At 42.6% G+C, this 19,115-nt stretch overlaps 1 protein-coding gene across 2 annotated transcripts; it reads right to left on the reverse strand.

The window, feature by feature from the left end:
* Nucleotides 1-867: 867 nt before the first annotated feature.
* On the reverse strand, nucleotides 868-18,940 carry kif3a (kinesin family member 3A). 2 transcript variants are annotated; one of them, XM_067247494.1, is made up of 17 exons: nucleotides 18,799-18,940; nucleotides 18,137-18,419; nucleotides 17,741-17,885; nucleotides 17,485-17,569; nucleotides 14,331-14,436; nucleotides 14,098-14,237; nucleotides 11,941-12,138; nucleotides 11,641-11,815; nucleotides 11,165-11,263; nucleotides 6,740-6,896; nucleotides 6,228-6,408; nucleotides 4,867-4,977; nucleotides 3,149-3,274; nucleotides 2,815-2,868; nucleotides 2,243-2,311; nucleotides 2,017-2,147; nucleotides 868-1,644 (listed from the first exon to the last, which is right to left on the reverse strand). In XM_067247494.1, exons 1-17 carry the CDS (start codon nucleotides 18,802-18,804, stop codon nucleotides 1,596-1,598), a joined length of 2,115 nt encoding a protein of 704 aa, XP_067103595.1. In that variant the 5' UTR covers nucleotides 18,805-18,940; the 3' UTR covers nucleotides 868-1,595. The 2 variants fall into 2 exon arrangements, 1 of the variants encoding a protein (XP_067103595.1); XR_010878046.1 differs by lacking the exon at nucleotides 868-1,644 and having other exon boundaries at nucleotides 2,067-2,147; nucleotides 2,243-2,747; nucleotides 2,811-2,868.
* Nucleotides 18,941-19,115: the final 175 nt, after the last annotated feature.

Here is a 19,115-nt window from a genome sequence, read left to right on the forward strand (position 1 = left end):
AACCTAAACAGTATTACAGTCTTGGATTAACACTAGCCATAGAGAAACAAATGTCACTGGGGATTTTACATTGAAATGCCTTGTTAGTCCTACACCAGGACCTACCTACAGTGGAATGATTCAGGGCAATGATTTAGGGATTGAATTCACATGGCACCACTGATCCCTATGCATGTTAAAGGTCCCAACATCCCCACACTTCAGGCGACAGCTATGGTTGAAAAAACCATGGAAGTCAGGGACCTGTGATGGACTTTCTGGTTCTGACTAATTGTTTTTCTTCTAGAACACTACATGCCATGTACCACACCCCGAGGACCAGTACGAGCTGAGAGCCCTGCTGACACAAGTCAGGGATTGTGCTAAAAAGCTCAACCGCACAAACCACTCTCACTCCAAATCCTAAACCCCAAAGGTTAATACTCTTTAAGGCATAGTATCAAGAATGACAACCTATTTAAGTTCTAAACCTTATTTATTTAAACATGTTACTTCTGAAATAATGTGTACTGTATCTACTAATTAATAAATAAAAATTATGTAAATGCAGAAATACAGTATCTGATGCTCCAGTAATTTTGTATGGTTTATCTTTTGTTTTATTTCTAAACCACAAGTTTCGGCATCAGTTTGTCAAACTATATGTTTGTACCAATAGGTAGCAATGCTGCTTTATCTGTTAACATATGAACACATCAATGGAACTGTTCCTGTGGACAGGGTTAGGGTTAACCCTTGAATGGAAGGAATTGTTCCCGTGGACAGAGCTGCACATTGCCAACTACACCAGAACACCAATAACCACCACCAATGCCTTAACTAAAAATAGAAATAAACAAAGACAGGAAAAATACACAAAGCAAGATAAAACATGTAAAATAATGTAATAAATTAAGTACAGTATACGGGGGTAAGGGGCATCAATAGATGTAAACATTTCAAACATACAGTATAATACAGAATGTCACTCTGCTTCGACTATGCTGCACAATAAAGACAAGAATAATAATGAAATAAAACTATTTGTGTTTTGAGCAAATGGCCATAGGACCCTAACCATAGGACCTGTCCAGCATGCATGTCTTACCTTTCTGACCTAAAGCATATAAAGCTTAAAGCACATTTTTGATTTCCACAACTCAAACTTCTCTACATAGAGGTGCAAAATACCTACCGTCCATAAGCGTACACTGTCATTAATTGGAGGAAGTGTATTTTCTTGGTTTTCTAACTTTATTTCTGCCCATTTCTATACCATCCTGAAGGATATTGAACAGATTGTTTGGAAGAGGAAACCCCCAGACATCACAGACAGGAACAAGGTTCTGTTTAGGAGGAACAGTGCAGACACTACTGCAAAAAACATTACACATTAAGACCCTCTTGAGGAAGCCAAAAAATGTAATGAAATAAAAATCCTTAATACTTAAAGTACAAGTTAAAGTAATCTCACTGTGTCTAAATCCTACAGTGGGTGCTCCCTGATCCTCTCACTTCTATACAGTGTGTTCACATACGTGTTTTAAACAACATTGAGGAGCCAGATCTCTGTCTCTTGTTGTCCCAGTGTGGCGTTGCAGGTCCCCGTCTTCAACTCACTGCAGGAGCGACTCGATCACCGCCTCAGGCTTTGCAGAGCGCTTCCTGTAGAGAGATCAATTAATCACTTCACCCCGGATAACTGATATCAAGCTTCACAATTTCTGAGAACTGCAACTTATGGCGAGAAGAACCTTTCCATCATTGAAATCAAAGAGGATCTCGGAGTAGAGACTTGGTCATACAGAGGCGTTTATTGGCAGCAAGCATTACTGCAGAGTCATCCCATTACCATGCATTCACAATTGTATGAATCTTTTATGCCAGTTATCTAGTAGATGTCTTGGTTTCCAAACACCCCGCGCCTATTATTCCCAGTGGGGCAGGAACAAACAGGAGCATGGAAATGTTGAAAGACTTGTTAAACTGAACCAAGAAGAGCAGCTTGCTTTTGTTGTGTTTGTAGTGCATGTTTACCTGCGTCCAGTCTTGGGCCTGCCACTCTTGGCGCTCCTGGAGGTGCGTGGCCTCTCCAGTCTCATGAGAGACTGCCTCATGCTCTCCTCTGTGTAGGCCAGGTACACGTGGGACAGGTCCACCTCCAACGGCTGCACACACACAAGGGCGTCGGTCAAGGGAGGGAGAAATAAAGAGACTGAAATGCTAATAGTTGTAGTCCAGCAAATCATGAGGAAACACTTACATCTTTCTCCTTCTTGTCTGGTAGGGGTGTCTGTTTCCTCATATTGTTGCCAGTGTAGGCCACGCATTTCTGGACAAACAGATCAACAACACCATGAGCGGAGAACTAATAGCACCTCCCATGATGAACCACTGCTGCTACTGCACCAGCTCCTCCCACGATGCACTACTGCTACTGCACCTCCCATGATGCACCACTGCTGCTACTGCACCAGCTCCTCCCACGATGCACTACTGCTACTGCACCTCCCATGATGCACCACTGCTGCTACTGCACCAGCTCCTCCCACGATGCACTACTGCTACTGCACCTCCCATGATGCACCACTGCTGTTACTGCACCAGCTCCTCCCACGATGCACTACTGCTACTGCACCTCCCATGATGCACCACTGCTGCTACTGCACCAGCTCCTCCCACGATGCACTACTGCTACTGCACCTCCCATGATGCACCACTGCTGCTACTGCACCAGCTCCTCCCACGATGCACTACTGCTACTGCACCTCCCATGATGCACTGCTGCTACTGCACCAGCACCTCCCAATGATTCACTACTGCAACTGAACATACCAGCTGCCATTCTCCAATGTCTTCGTTCCAGTGCACATAGTTCTCGATCATCTCCTGTACAGAGGAGACAAGCATCATTAAGACCACACACACCATGTAAATATGAATACACACATGCAAATATGAATACACACACACAAATACACACATTCACACTCACTAGTGGGCACTGCAACTGAACAGACTGACATCCCCCAGCAGACACACACAAACATCCCTGGTAGACACAGCCCTGGTAGACACACACACGTCCCTGGTACAAACAAGTCCCACAGTAGAGACATACACTCATCCCAGGTAGAGACACACATCCCTGGTGGAGCCAGCTTAGTACCTGGTACTCCTGAGGGATAAAGTTGTCTATGATCAGCATCTGCAAACGCAGCTCTCTGCTCAGCTGCCTGATGTTCTCCAGAAGACCCTCGATCTCCCTGTGGTGCTCCTGCTGCAGGTCTGCCATCTGACACACACACACCACCACACTACATAAGGGCTGCAACTAATGATTATTTTGATAGCCTAATCTAACGATTATTAGAACGATTAATCGACTAATCATCAAGACATTGTCATTCACTATTTATTTAACAAGTAACTGATGCATAATATCTCCTTTTGTATGTCATATGAATATGGAACAAAATAAAGGTGAGTGATAAGTGGTCTGTACTGTCTCTTTATTGTTGGCGCTGAGTGGCTTTACAAGCCAGTAGCATCTCCACTAGCTCTTTACCTCTGCTGCATAACTAGCTTTACAAACCAGTAGCATCTCCACTACAGGGCTCCAGACTAACTTTTTTTTACTAGGAGCACCGTAGACCCTGACTGAAAATTTTAGGAGCGCAAGCAGAAAATTTAGGGGCACACCTTTAAAACCGACCTGCAATGCAATTATTAATGTAACTAGAGAGGGTACAATTTCTGGGGAAATTGTGGGGTGTGCTTATGTCGGTTGCAATTGGGTCATTTTTACAACTGATATACAGCGACGCACCACACAAGCTTGAGTTTAAATACATGATCTAATGTGACATTACGTACTGTATGAAAGTCTTAGGTATGCCTTATATGTATGATGCACTTATCAATCAGTCCTCCTAGAAGGGGCGATTTTAGACCCTTTTAACCCTAAAAATAATAATAAAAAAACAATTATCATTGTTTATTATCATTTGATGCTGGTAGTCCTTAGTTTTTTCATTCATGCAATATTTTGCATAATAATAAATAAATTGTTATCCAGTGAAATTAGGGATTTATTAGCAAGGGGGTTTAGCACTTTTGCAAGGCACTGTATTCATGTCACATTCTCATTGGGGGATAAGCACCCCTGAAGGTCTGATCCTAGAATCGCCCCTGTCCTACACCACACTTGCTGAGCAACAGCGCAAACACATGCAGGGATACAGTAGCTAACAACTCTAGTGCTAAATAAGTATTTAGCTGCTCGGCTCCATGGCGCTGGGTAAGAAGGGCTCGTGAGACAGCTTTTAGTGACCATGTGCGAGGGAATGTTCATATTTACTGTATTAATGGAGTAATGAATGTAGTGCTGTAATGATTTGTTCAGAGTGATTTCTGGTGATGTTTATAATGATGTCTACAATGTTGACATTGATCATTGTTAAGTAATTTTTATTTGTTCTCTTTTTGTTGGACCCCAGGAAGATTAGCTCGTCCCACTTTGGTGACAGCTAATGGGGATCCTTTTAACAATAAACAATAAACCTAGCTAGCATCGCAGTGCAGCGCCACCTACTCTTCTGGCAGTGAAGTGTTTTCAGCACCCACAGCCTTCGGAGTACTATAAATTCAACCAATCCGTCCGACTCCGTCCATCCGTAACAGAGTCGGAGAAGTATAATTCGGCCTTTAGGGTTACAGCTAGCGATGAGGGTTATGGTTACAGCTAGTGGTGAGGGTTAGTGTTACAGCTAGCAATGAGGGTTAGTGTTACAGCTAGCGGTGAGGGTTAGTGTTACAGCTAGCGGTGATGGTTAGTGTTACAGCTAGCGGTGAGGGTTAGTGTTACAGCTCATGGAGAGTGCTAACCTCAGACTTGGCTGCCATCAGCATGGTCCACACCTTCTTCAGCTTCTTGGTCTTGCCCTGGGCCTCCTCCTGCAGGCTGCTGTACTTCTCCTCCATGTCCACGCGTTCCTGCTGCTCAGTTTCAACAAACAACAAGAACGCACAGTAAGCACTCAATTTCCAAAAGGAAAGCGGCTACATGGTATGTACATATATACTGTATTTCTGTCTGTGTCCGTATAGTTGTGTTAATCTCCGTTTCTCCCCTCACCCTTATTTACACATTCAGGTGTCCATCTGTGATTGGCTCATCACTGTTATGCATCACCATTTCAACTCCCATCTTGTTAAAAACACTAGGTGAGGAATGGGTGCCACCCAATGTACCTTTCTAGAGAGGCGTTATTTGGTGAGGCAAGTTAGTTCATCGTTTTTATGTGTTTGTTTTATGGTTCCCTTGTTTCCCTGTGGCATTCATGTAATAAATGTAACCTTTTATACTGAAACACTGTTTGCCTTTGTTGCTGCGCACACCTTTTCCCCTTCCAAACACGGTTCATACATTTGTTCGGCCCGTGTCTATCCCTCAACAGACACGAATCATAGAGAGATTCGTAATAGAAATACACCAATAACCAATCACCTCAGGAAACAACAATAAGCAGTCATTTTCCCAGCATCTGAAAGCCTATTTACAGACTAGGTTGAATAGGAATATAGAAGGTTGACGCTGAAGTTTGGATTTCATAGGAGCAGCGTCACCTATAGCAACAGAACCCTGAGCTAAAAGCTAACAGAAAATAACTTTCACTCCTTCAAACAAGCAAAATATGATAATTCTACTCATAACATTGGCATCCACTGTAATGCATTCAGTTATCAAATCAAAGTAAAAACTATGTCAGAACTCTGACAGCATGAAGCCCTCTGTGACATGCTTGCGTGTAAAAAGGGCTATATAAATAAATTTGATTTGATGATGCAGCACCTGCCTCCACCTAACCCTTACCAGCTATGACTCACCCCTGCTTCCCAGCAGAGGAAACCAAACATGTTAATGCCATTCCCCCACACATCCTGTCTGGGGGGAGGTGCCCTCTTCTGTAGTAGCAGATGTGTACTGAATGTCATGAAGACCTCCCCTTGTACTATATGTTTCGGCTGTTTACTTTTACGCCTTTTTACGCTTGGTATTTGACATGAGTCAAAACACTTCTGAACACATCTGAAACAGTCATGAGGTATTTTCTATGTTTGGCAGGGGTGAAAAGGCTGCCAGGTAATTCTACAGTTTGTGGTTGGTGGTGGTTTCAGGTAGCATGGTGGTGTCAGTGAGGGTGTTGGTGGACTCCCTACTAGCCTCCCCCTCCTCTTCCTCCCACCTCCTTCTCCTCTAGCTCCCTCCGTAGCTGCTCCGCCCTCCTGCGTCGCTCCTCCAGCTCATTGTTGGACTCCTGCAGCAGCTTCTCCTGCTCCTCGGCCTTGGCCAGCAGGTCCACGCCGCCCACGATCACCTTCTTCTCCAGCGCCAGCAGCTTCTCCAGCAGCAGTTGGTGCTCCTGTCTGCAGGCCAGAGGGCTCAATCAAAAGTCTTTATTTTATTAGCACAATTAAATTCATTGATTTGTTGGTTGATGTATTTAATGGAGGATTATTTACTTTGATTTACTGAGTGATTACTGGATTTAGACAATGAATTACAGAACAGTCACTTGCTGACTGCCGTGTGTTGCATTGTGTGGGGGTTTGTATTAAATTAGTCCGGGGATCACATACAGCCTTGAACCTAATATCTAGTCAACAGAACTCTTTAATCTCTCACTGCATCCTTTCAGAAGTCAATAAAGGAAGGATGGTTTCTTCAAGAGGTGTGTGTGTTGAGTGTGCTGCTCACTGGGCCTTGAGCAGATCCTTTTCCCTCTTCTCCAGCTCAGCCCTGGCCTTGTTCCTCTCCTCCTCCTCCATGTCCAGCTTCGCCTCCAGCACTCTGCGCTCCTCCTCAATCTTTGCCTGCATTTCCACCATCTTGTCTGGAGAAACTTTCTTCTTCCCTGGAGGAGTTCATGAGGAGTTCACAGTATATTTAGCCAAGTTGAGAGCTGAGGCAGATTTAAATTGCTTCATGAAATTCATTTTTTGGATTTAACTTAAGGGAACATTTCATGTCAAGATGGGTTTTTCTAAAAAACAACATTATATCCAAGCTGCTGTCTATCCGAATGGTTTTACAAGTCCAGACAACTTGTCTCTCTCGCTGTCTCTTTCACATTCCATGTTAGATGTATTTATAGATAGGGATGGTTACTCAGCACTGCACACCATTTTTGTTATCAGAATTATTATGTCCAAAGAAATCCAGAAAGGAGCCATATCTTAACTCTGGTCATGTGGAGGATGTCTCTTTTCTGGAGAAATTAGTTTAAAAGTTAAACTCACAGATACAGTATATGTGGTAAATACAATATTCCGTGTACCGTATTTTTCGGGAAATATGCCACTTTTTCTGAGAAACCGCACCCCACCAGAATGGGAGTAAAGGAGGGTTTGTAAATCTGAGTATAAACCGCACTGGAATATATGCCGAACTTGATAGGGAACAATGATACCAAGCAATGCACGAGTATAGGCAGTACAGCATGCCGTTGTGTAACACACTTCGAAAACGAAAGTAAGTAAGTGCGTAATGTATGTTTTCTATTGCCCGGGAATGAACTAATATTTGCCTTTAGACGCGTGAGTTCTAAATACTTCCGACGGTTAAGTTATTTTTCTGAAACGGTAGCTAGCTAGCTTTAGTTAGCTTCTGGGCTAAGTTAGCTAGCATAATACTCGTAGCATTGCTACTACCATGCTAGCAGACATCCTTAACATGCCAAAACTAATTTCAGGGAGGTTGATTCACCGGCTACGCATATATGCGACGTTACGCCGTGGCTACACCAAGCGTAGAAATGTTGTCTTGCGGACTCAGTGTGGACTCAGCAGAGTTCTAATCCATTGTAAGCAATTAGAGTGGCTACACCAGATGCAGAAATGGAATGTAAGCGACGACAATTTCCGCGCAGAAAATTGAGAAATAGACTGGCTTCTATTTTTATTATTTTCCGCAAGGTTTGCATGGCCCTTTTTAGATATTATGGTAATAAATCTATGAAATGTAATGAAAATTCTTATATATTTTGCTGTAAATAAGGAAGGAAGCAAAAATGCCCATTATTTCCCAAACCCTCGAGAGCTGTTTCCATGGAGGTTTCTAACGTTGCTTTTTTATTTGAAGATACGACAGTGATAGTAAGTACCGTATTTTTCGGACTATAAGACGCACTTAAAAGCCTTTAATTTTCTCAAAAAACGACTGTGCGCCTTATAATCCGGAGCGCCTTATATATGTATTAATTCTGGTTGTGCTTACTGACCTCGAAGCGATTTTGTGTGGTACACGGCGCTCTGTCAAAATGTTTTAGTACGACTTTGGTAAACTACAAAGCCGCTCCACTTGCAGCATTACGGCTACCGTAGTCAGGAGCGTCGCGGAGTAATACATACTGTGCTACGTTTGATTTAGCGGTCTCAGACTGTTTTTTTACGTGTTACAACTGAACAAGGTTGGGAGTTATTGTGAATACGCTCATTAACGTTTGAACAATGTTGAGAGTTATTGTGAACACGTTTAATAAAGTCTGACTGTTTTGTTTTGCTTAATGCGCCTTATAGTCCGGTGCGCTTTATATATGAAAAAAGATCGAAAATAGACCATTCATTGACAGTGCGCCTTATAATCCAGTGCGCCCAATACTGCGGAAAATACGTAGGTAGATTCAAGTGTTAAATAGTAAGATAGTTGACAGTGTTTCTAAAATAAATAAACAAAGACAGCAAAACTGATTCATCTTCAACGCATCCAGTGTAGCCGGTTAAATAAAAGATCCGCTTTGTGAACGTTCTATTTCCGCACGGCAGAATTTCCGTGCTTGGTGTAGCCATAGCGTAACGTGTTAAATAGCATTCAAGAAAAGAGTTTCTACTGTTGTTTTGTTATAAAAACGTTCTATAAGCCGCTTTAAAATATAAACTGCACCACCACAAGAACATTTTTAAATCGGTATATAAACCACGGTTTTATTTTCGAAAATTACGGTACTGTGATTAGTGATTTACTGTGGTTGTAACCCTAACCCTGTTGCTAATTAGATAGGCTTACAGTTAATCTTTATCTATATATCTTTTGATAGAAATGTTTTGAGAGCTTTACATAAAAATGCCAACATTGTTTGGTAAAACAAGCTACACAGATGGTACTGAGCCTAACCTTTAGTTCCAACACTCAATGTAACCTAAACCGGCACCCTAAGACAAACCATCTATCTCACCACCCTAACCCCCCACTCTAACGTATCCTGTAGCTGAAACAAACAGCAATCTGTATGCAAATGTAAAATAATGAGTATAAATAATCAGTATCTACTGAACAGAAGCTGTGGAGATTTTCGCACCAACCTCTTTCTTCTTGAGTTAAGATACATAGCAAGTCAGACAGGAGGCACCCAGAGTAAGAAAGAAAGAAAAAGAGTTCACATTACGCAGTGATCTGGAAAAGTTCTATGACGCTACAGAGCATAGGAATAACAGAGAAAGAGAGATTTAGTAAGAGAGAAAGAAAGAGGGGGGAAGACAGAAAGAAAGAATAAAAGAGAGGCCAGTAGATAGACCACAGATGTTTGCTTGTTCAAGAGGAGATTAACCAGATAGCAGACCTGTGAGAAAGATCAGATATGTGTTTAATCTCCTGAGTCAGAGAACCCCGCAGTAGCTGACATGCATTGTAGGAGCAGAGGAAGCTGTGTGATCTGTATCCCACCAAGTGTGGCGTGTTCAACTTAACGTAGCCGTTAACGGCTTGGACTATTCATCTAAGCTCCCCAACAAAACAATTTCAGGGTACTTGTTGGTACTAGGGGAGCCCAGCACAAGGTCCCCATTACATTGCGTTCTCACTACAGTGTGTTGTTACGGATCTGTCTGCACAGTGGCCATATTTTTGTGGCACATACCAACCGGGTTACTGTGCAGGAGTTGTGGAATATCTGTGTCCTATCCCTGATTGATTTTAGCGCTCTGTACCTACTCAAATGTTTAGCTTTTGTCTTTTTTACTTTTGTGTCCATATTACAAAAGGAAAATATGTCCACATCCATTTACAAAATTACAAATCCCCACAGTTGATAGAAATACACAAGTGAGAAAGAAGGGATGCATTTACATGAAGGAGCAGGGTTAGGATTGTATTGTGGATTATCATTAAGGTTGGGTTGAAGGTTAGAGTGCTGTTCTACTCACAGCAGGTCTTCCACTTGAAACCCTAACCTTAACCATAACCCTGTCATCTGCAGGCCAAGATGAGTGTTAGGGGGAGGGGCTAGAGAGGCACCCACACCCAGGCCCAAAGAAAGCTTAAATAAATAAAGGGTGGTTAAGAAGGGGGTGGATAAAGAAGAGGGGGATTGGGTGAAAGACAGCGTAAAGATCAGACCGAAAAGCAGCAAGCCTATAAGGCAATACTATAAACATTTACAAAGTGAAAAGATGTTTAGGAGAGGCACACTAATGCAGACAGAGACCATGGAAATACACTGTGTGGAATGACCATATCTGGCCAATATGCAACTTCTAAAACAACCCTGTGTCATGCTCATGAACTCCAGCAGTGACCAGGACCACTGTCTGACTGACTGAAACACACAAGGATCATCATATGAACATAGTTTCCTGCTGTTTCATAGGCCTGACCTCACCACATCCTGAACATCACTTTGCAGCAGGTTTTGCAGGTTCCCAGCATATTTCTGCTGGGTGGTTCCTAGGGGGTTGTTCCTCGGGTGATTACTAAGGGGTGGTTACTAATGTGATTACTAGGAGAGGATTGCTCGGGGGTGGTTCCTAGGAAAGCATCAGTGCTGTGGGGTGATTACCAGGAGGACGGTTGCTGCTTTGATGAGTCACTAACCTAACGAGGAACTTCAAACCCACAGCAAGCGTCAGGTGAAATATCCTGTGAGGAGGCTGGGGTGTGTGGGAGGATGTCCTTACGGATCCTATCAGCAGCTGATAATCAGGCCATGCAGCTGTTTCTGTTTGCTGTTGTTTGTCTATCTACTGATGCAAGACGCTGTTACAGGTTATAGATAAAAGTAAACATCAACTTAAAAATACAAAGTCTTCTTATAAACCCAAACATCGTTCACACAAGTGTGTGTGAGACAGTCTTACCTCAAGTGTGTGTGAGACAGTCTTACTTCAAGTGTGTGTGAGACAGTCTTACCTCTTCGTTTTCTGCGTTCCTCTCCAACCTCTCCCCCTTCATCTTCTCCTTCATCCATTTCTTCTGACCCGCTGCCTTCTGACCCTGAGATTTCCTCCCCTTAAAGGGCACAAAAGAGATCTAGTTAAGGAACAAGTTGCTTAGAAAACCTTAGTAATAGGCAGAAAACTGTTAAAGCATTCATTTAAACTTGGTAGATTGGAGAACTTCGTTTTTTCTGCACTGTACTGTGTAATATTGTAGTACTGTTCCTAGTAGCCAAAATTTGGTCCTTTGCCTGCTAAAGACTTGACTATGACCACTCAACTCCTGGATTCTGACCACAGAAATACAGTTACAACTTCTGATCCTTGATTTTTTGCTGTATTTCTATATACACTCTTTGTCGCTTTGTATACATTCGTCTGCTAAATCAACAAAATGTGTCAGGACTTTTCTCTTTACAATGCTAATTGTGCTCCCAGTGAAGAGTCTACCTTCCTCCAGCTTCTTCTTGAGCTCTTCGATCTCTTTTTGGAACTGGCGCAACAGCGCATCCTTCGGGTCCTCGTTGATGCGGGCCTTGTTCTTGATGTTCTTGGCCCGGTTGGCATACCGCAGCGTACTGATGGTCTCGTCATAGTTGTAATCTGCCGGCCCGATGTTAGCACACTGGCAGACACATATGGATGAAGGAGAGGGAGATGAAACAGAGGGAGAGAACGAGAGATGAAAGAGGTGGAGAGAGATTGCAGCCATAATGGAAGCTGGTGTGTATGAGTTGCTAAGTGGGCTACCATCATGGTTTTGGAGTTTCCCCCCAGGGAGTCCTGCAGCAACCGGGTGAGCTTGGAGTTCCTGTACGGCACGTGGGTGCTCTTTCCGTCCACCAGGGCGGAGATCACATTCCCCAGGGTGGACAGGGACAAATTGATCTTGGTGGCCTCCTTCAGGCGCTGGCCTGTTGCTCCGGTCTTGCCCTGCCTCTCTGAGCCCTGCATGTGGCAGGGGAGGGGGATCACACCACAAGGGAAAGGGTTTGGTTCCAGGAGGTTGTATCTGAGAGGTTAGGGTTAGGTGCTTGTATATGAGAGGTTAGGGTTAGGTGCTTGTATATGAGAGGTTAGGGTTAGGTGCTTGTATATGAGAGGTTATATATGAGAGGTTATATATGAATATATGTATATATATACAGTCAGGAAAATAAGTATTTGAACACCCTGCTATTTTGCAAGTTCTTCCACTTAGAAATCATGGAGGGGTCTGAAATTGTCATCGTAGGTGCATGTCCACTGTGAGAGACATAATCGAAGAAAAAAGAAATCCAGAAATCAAAATGTATGATTTTTTAACTATTTATTTGTATGATACAGCTGCAAATAAGTATTTGAACACCTGTCTATCAGCTAGAATTCTGACCCTCAAAGACCTGTTAGTCTGCCTTTAAAATGTCCACCTCCACTACATTTATTATCCTAAATTAGCTGCACCTGTTTGAGGTCTTTAGCTGCATAAAGCCACCTGTCCACCCCATACAATCAGTAAGAATCCAACTACTAACATGGCCAAGACCAAAGAGCTGTCCAAAGACACTAGAGTCAAAATTGTACACCTCCACAAGGCTGGAAAGGGCTACGGAGAAATTGCCAAGCAACTTGGTGAGAAAAGGTCCACTGTTGGAGCAATCATTAGAAAATGGAAGAAGCTAAACAGGACTGTCAATCTCCCTCGGACTAGGGCTCCATGCAAGATCTCACCTCGTGGGGTTTCAATGATCCTAAGGAAGGTGAGAAATCAGCCCAGAACTACACGGGAGGAGCTGGTCAATGACCTGAAAAGAGCTGGGACCACACTTTCCAAGGTTACTGTTGGTAATACACTGAGACGTCATGGTTTGAAATCATGCATGGCACGGAAGGTTCCCCTGCTTAAACCAGCACATGTCCAGGCACGTCTTAAGTTTGCCAATGACCATTTGGATGATCCAGAGGAGTCATGGGAGAAAGTCATGTGGTCAGATGAGACCAAAATAGAACTTTGGGGTCATAATTCCACTAAACGTGTTTGGAGGAATAAGAATGATGAGTACCATCCCAAGAACACCATCCCTACTGTGAAGCATGGGGGTGGTAGCATCATGCTTTGGGGGTGTTTTTCTGCACATGGGACAGGGTGACTGCACTGTATTAAGGAGAGGATGACCGGGGCCATGTATTGCGAGATTTTGGGGAACAACCTCCTTCCCTCAGTTAGAGCATTAAAGATGGGTCGAGGCTGGGTCTTCCAACATGACAATGACCCGAAGCACACAGCCAGGATAACCAAGGAGTGGCTCCGTAAGAAGCATATCAAGGTTCTGGCGTGGCCTAGCCAGTCTCCAGACCTAAACCCAATAGAGAATCTTTGGACGGAGCTCAAACTCTGTGTTTCTCAGCGACAGGCCGGAAACCTGACTGATCTAGAGAAGATATGTATGGAGGAGTGGGCCAAAATCCCTCCTGCAGTGTGTGCAAACCTGGTAAAAAAACTACAGGAAACGTTTGACCTCTGTAATTGCAAACAAAGGCTACTGTACCAAATATTAACATTGACTTTCTCAGGTGTTCAAATACTTATTTGCAGCTGTATCATACAAATAAATAGTTTAAAAAAAACATACATTGTGATTTCTGGATTTTTTGTTGTTGATTATGTCTCTCACAGTGGACATGCACCTACGATGACAATTTCAGACCCCTCCATGATTTCTAAGTGGGAGAACTTGCAAAATAGCAGGGTGTTGTATCTGAGAGGTTGTATATGAGAGGTTATATATGAATATATATATAGGTGGTTGTATCTGAGGTTATATATGAATATATATATGTGGTTGTATCTGAGAGGTAATATTTGAGAGGTTATATATATATGAGGTTATATCTGAGAGGTTGTATATGAGATGCTAGGGTCTGTACCGCCAGGTCCACCAGATGTAGCTTGCCCATGCGGACGTGCTGGTTGCCATCCATGCCCTTCTCGCTACACTCGATGGTGATGGTGAAGATAGCGTGCGAGCGTGAGCTGTGCTCGTTCATATTGGTGGCACCAACAGAGCCTGGGCAGGAAGAAAACACAGGAAAACCCATTCTGTTGTGTTCACGGAACCACAGTATGGTCTGCAGCGCGGTGGGCAAGGGAAGGAGCTTACGGTTCTTGTGTCCCAGGGTCATGATCCTGTCCATATCATCTGCATTGTTCACTACGTAACCAGACAGGTCCTTAATGTACACGCCCACGTCAGGCCTCTCTTTCACCTAGGAAACAGACACAAATGTTGATCCACTAAATGCAACGGTGATGTAATCAGAATGTTTTGCTGTGGTGGCTTTTAACCATCACAAAATCCTTTTAAAATCACTGTAGTCACCCTGCTACCAATTAAGGGGGAGGGGGGATAAAAGAAGCATTAGTTACTCAAAGAAAAAAAAGAAATGTTTTTATGTGCCTTCTTGACAAAGCCAGTAGCCAGCTAAAAGTAAGGGCTAGGGAAGGTGTTTCTTAATAAAGAAAAACACATCAAATTGCTTATGTTGCCTTTTGTATTGTGCCTCCACTTGAAATGGATGTAAAAAAAAATGACAATTAGCATTTTTCATTTCTGTAATGGCGATGATTGTTGTCTGTAAATCTAATTTCCACTTCTATCAACGACAATGATGAAACAAAAAAGGCTGGCTGTATGCAGGCAAAAGAAAGTTCAACGTCAACAGATTCTGATTTTTTGGTAGGTTTAATCGATTGACAAAAAAATTAAATTCTGTATGACTGTACTTATGACTCTACTGTATGGCCTACTCTGGCTTTCTCTTGTTCCGACTTCCTCTAGCTCTGGTACAAAACACCTTTCCTAGCCAGCTTTATGTCCTAGCCTGATTACCTCTCATATACTGACAGACCTCTTATATACTGACAGACTGAGGTGTGCCCCCTAGTGCCCAAATAAAAAAAAAAAAACATACAGCTGTAAAAAAATTACATGGTAGAGGGTCAGAGTTAACTCTTGACAAAGATAATGTTATAAAAAGTTTAATCCTGCCGCAGTCATCAAGATTCAAACTGCATATCATTTGGATACAACTGCTACGCTATAACCCACTGAGCCACTGGCACCTCTGTTAATACATGTAATCGTAATCACTCAATCACTGACGCGGAAGAAACTTTTACAGTGTCCAAAGCAGTCTCACAATATTTCTCAAAATACAACTTTTACACACATGAGACAAGAAATCCGAGACACTGGCTAGATGTAGCATGATCGTATCTACAAAACACAATATGGCAACTTGGACAACAAGAGGGAAAGAATATTTCACGTGGCAAACTGGCTAAATAGCTGGCTGAAGGGAGAATTACGAGTATGTGATGTCAAGTCAACCTCTATATCCACTCTGCTACACATCAACTGTTGACTCTAACTGAGATTTTGTCAATAGAAAGGGCAGTGTATTAGCTATGGTCAGTTTGAATCAGCTGTAATTCAGCCATCTTGTGACATCAAGGTGAAATTGTGCATGGTACTTCAGAGGGATGTCATCTTGAAGCCTATTAGGTTAGAAAAATAATCAGTCAAAAGGACATTTGCATTATAGACACATACATTGAGGCATTGTGGACATTTACATAAATCAGCCTGATTCAGTCATATTGTATTCATTTTTGCTAAATAAAGCTTTGAAAGACGTGTATCCTACACATCTATAACTAATTTCAAATTGATTGGACCTATGGTTCATGAGGAGAAGAGTTTCAAAGGCTGTCCCAAATTTGTACTGTACAAGAAAATCCATAAGTCTGACGTTATGGGTCCTTGAGACTTTTTGTGGTGTCTTCCTCGTGTGTGGAACAGATCAAGTCCCTAGGTCAATGTAGCATTGATTTATGGACAAATGAAATATGTGCAACAGATGTAAATTCATCAAAATGCTAATAAATCCGCCATATTGTATTACATTCTTTTTGCTAAATATAAAATTGAAAAACATGTATCCTACACACACACATCCCATATTTCAAGTCAATTGACCTATCGCTAAACCCTGCCCCTCAAATTCAAACGGGCCAATGGCAGTTTAGTAACAGCTGCACTCGGACATCTTCAGTTTACAACTCCATAGAGTAGCATTAGGAAAAGGGATTCTTCTCTTGTTTTATCGGGTTTGTTGTAATTTAAGTGTAAAAACAATGGTCAAACGATGTGCATGGGGTAGATGCAACACTGATACGAGGTATCATGAGAGGATGGGCAATGGGGTATATTTTATCCCATTTCCCAAACCAAAACAAGACAGGGCCAAATGTCTCCGGTGGATAAAGCTGTGTGGCAGACCACACAGTCAACTCAACGTAACAAAGATAAACAAGTATGTCATCACATTATTGTCATTGACAGTACTGGCTTACTTTCACCACTGATGTTATGCTAGGCTTAGGCAAGTTATCTCTGGTTAAAACTAGCTAACGTTAACGTTATTAGCTACGTATAATGTTTGGCTAGCTATTCACTAGCTAGAAAGTTAAGACACTGCCCTGTCAGGGACAGGGTAATGCTAGTAAATAAACTAATAAACGTAGGTTTACATCTCACAGCCTATCCAGATTAGTTAAATTAACTGAAGGTAAATTAATGTAGCTAATCTAACCCTGCGGTGCATCAACAATGCTGGTCTTGCCAAGCATTGGATATCCACGATTCAGGATACGATTTGCCACGATTCAGGATAACAACATCCAAGACTCTTGGATGTTGTTATCCTGAATCGTGAATGAGCGTGAGATGAAGCTTCTCCCTCTTGCATTGAGATCTGTAAATTCTCGCCTCCAATTTAAGTTTGTCATCCACCATATCTACTTTTAAATTCTGAACGTATCCCTCCATTCATTGCATAATGAAGTCCCTTTTGACGGCTAAAACTCTAGTCAGCTGCGATAGCTTGTTCGATTTAGCAACAGCTACTAAGGGGGGCGGTGCTTAGCGATAGGTCAATTGGAACTATGGTTCATAAGGGGTAGATTTTTGTAGTTTTGGACACATTTTTATTGTTCAGAAAATTACAATATGGCGGCCGTTATAGATTCTTTAGGCTTTTTTTAAATATTATACATCTGTTTGGTAGGTTGTCACAGGCAAACTACACTGCACTGTTTGTACATCAGAGTTAGGGATGTGGTAATATTTTTGTGTTGGTCATGAAGGTTTTGTCTCCAAATATTAATGCGATCCTGACTGTGCAATTATTACAATCCTTTGAAAAATAATAATAATGACATGTTCCAGGGTTCTGGCCATGTTATACTCTGACCTCTAGTCTCTGCATCTGATCCTTGCCCAGTAAGTCCCTCACTTCTTCATTGTAAATCTCCAGGTAAGAAACTCGTACTAGGAACCTGGGGAGAGAAAGAGAGACCAGAAAAACATCAGTCAACTAACAATCATAACATCCAAACTGTGAGTCTGTGATGAATTGGCCCTGAGCTCTTTCATCTCTTCCTGGCAGGGGGCCAGCCCCTGGGGTTAGGGTCAGACAAGCCAGGTGCCTTGTGTTCTTGCTGCCTCACCGAGTGTCACCCTCTGCCTTGGCAATGTGGCCAAAGACGTGAGCGAAGGAGTTGGGAATGATGCCTCTGAGTTCCGGCACTGCCCTCACACCCTCCATGGTGAACGTCTTGCCTGTTCCCGTCTGCCCGTATGCAAAGATAGTCCCTGTAATGGACACCAAGAAGCACTCACTAAACAAATCCAACAAAACTATCTAACAATCTGTTATTGGATAGTTATAATGGTAACACTAAAGATAAACAGTCAATTCAAGTAGGCCTATGTTAGTGACGTGAATATCACTTAAACGAAACTACCAACATAACCGATTTTTGTGTGGGAGGAATAACTACGTTATCATCTCCTTGTGTTTTGCTTTGTAAAGTAACATTGAGATTGACAATAATACGATTTACCATTGTAACCCTCTAAAACTGAGTCGATAATGGGGCGGGCTGTGAGATTGTAAACATCCAGCTGTTTACTCTCTGGTCCGAATACTGTGTCGAAGGTAAAGGTTTTGGGGGGTTCGTGGAGTGTCTCTAGTTTGTTGACGGTGATGGTTCCTCGGATCTCGTCCACACTGACTGCCTGTTTGTTGGCCATCATTTTCTCTTTCTGGTTGAGAGGCCGACATCTCACCACCACCTTGACGTTGTCACTGATCTCCGGCTTCTCGGGTTTATCAATCTTGTTGCTCTGCAAAAGCAAACCAGACGCATTCAAACCATGTTAGCTCACATAGCAACCATCGAACAGATGTTTCGTTTTCTGTTGTTACTATAAGAAGCCACAGCGCTGCCAGCTAGGCTAGCAGGCTAACGTATTGCTAATACGAACAAATTAAGACGGCTAGATTACAAGCGCAATTACACATTACAAATAACGACCGTATAAAAATAAAATCACAGACGCAACTCGTTACCTAACGGTAACTCGATGACTAACGTGGACACAGGCTAGTTGCTATGCATCTTCCGTCGTTAGCCGGGTGGAGGAAGGAAGGTAGTTTAGCTACTGTACAGTACCCCTCCCCTGCTTTGTCACAAAAAGCCTAACAAAAACAGAGCACACTTACCGGCATTTTAAGAATGCAGCGAAGTGTTACTATTCAAGCGACGAAAACCGAAGCGTCCTCGGGATCCCAATAGTTGTTTTTCTCGTTTTAAGATAATGCAACCGCTACCAGTTAGAGCTACCCATTTCCGAGATTGATGCCATTTTTTGTCAAGACTTGGCTGAGCCTGCGGCTGCGCAATATACGTTGTGCGAGGCGTATGCAGTAAATGCAGCTGTTGGTGTAAAAATGGATCAACACGGTGCATTCTTTACATCCAGCGCCAATACATATTATCACTATGTGCGTGTATTTAAAAAAGGTAAGGGTAAGGCTTT

Source organism: Osmerus mordax, chromosome 12 (assembly GCF_038355195.1).
Source record: "Osmerus mordax isolate fOsmMor3 chromosome 12, fOsmMor3.pri, whole genome shotgun sequence".
Classification (NCBI taxonomy): domain Eukaryota; kingdom Metazoa; phylum Chordata; class Actinopteri; order Osmeriformes; family Osmeridae; genus Osmerus; species Osmerus mordax.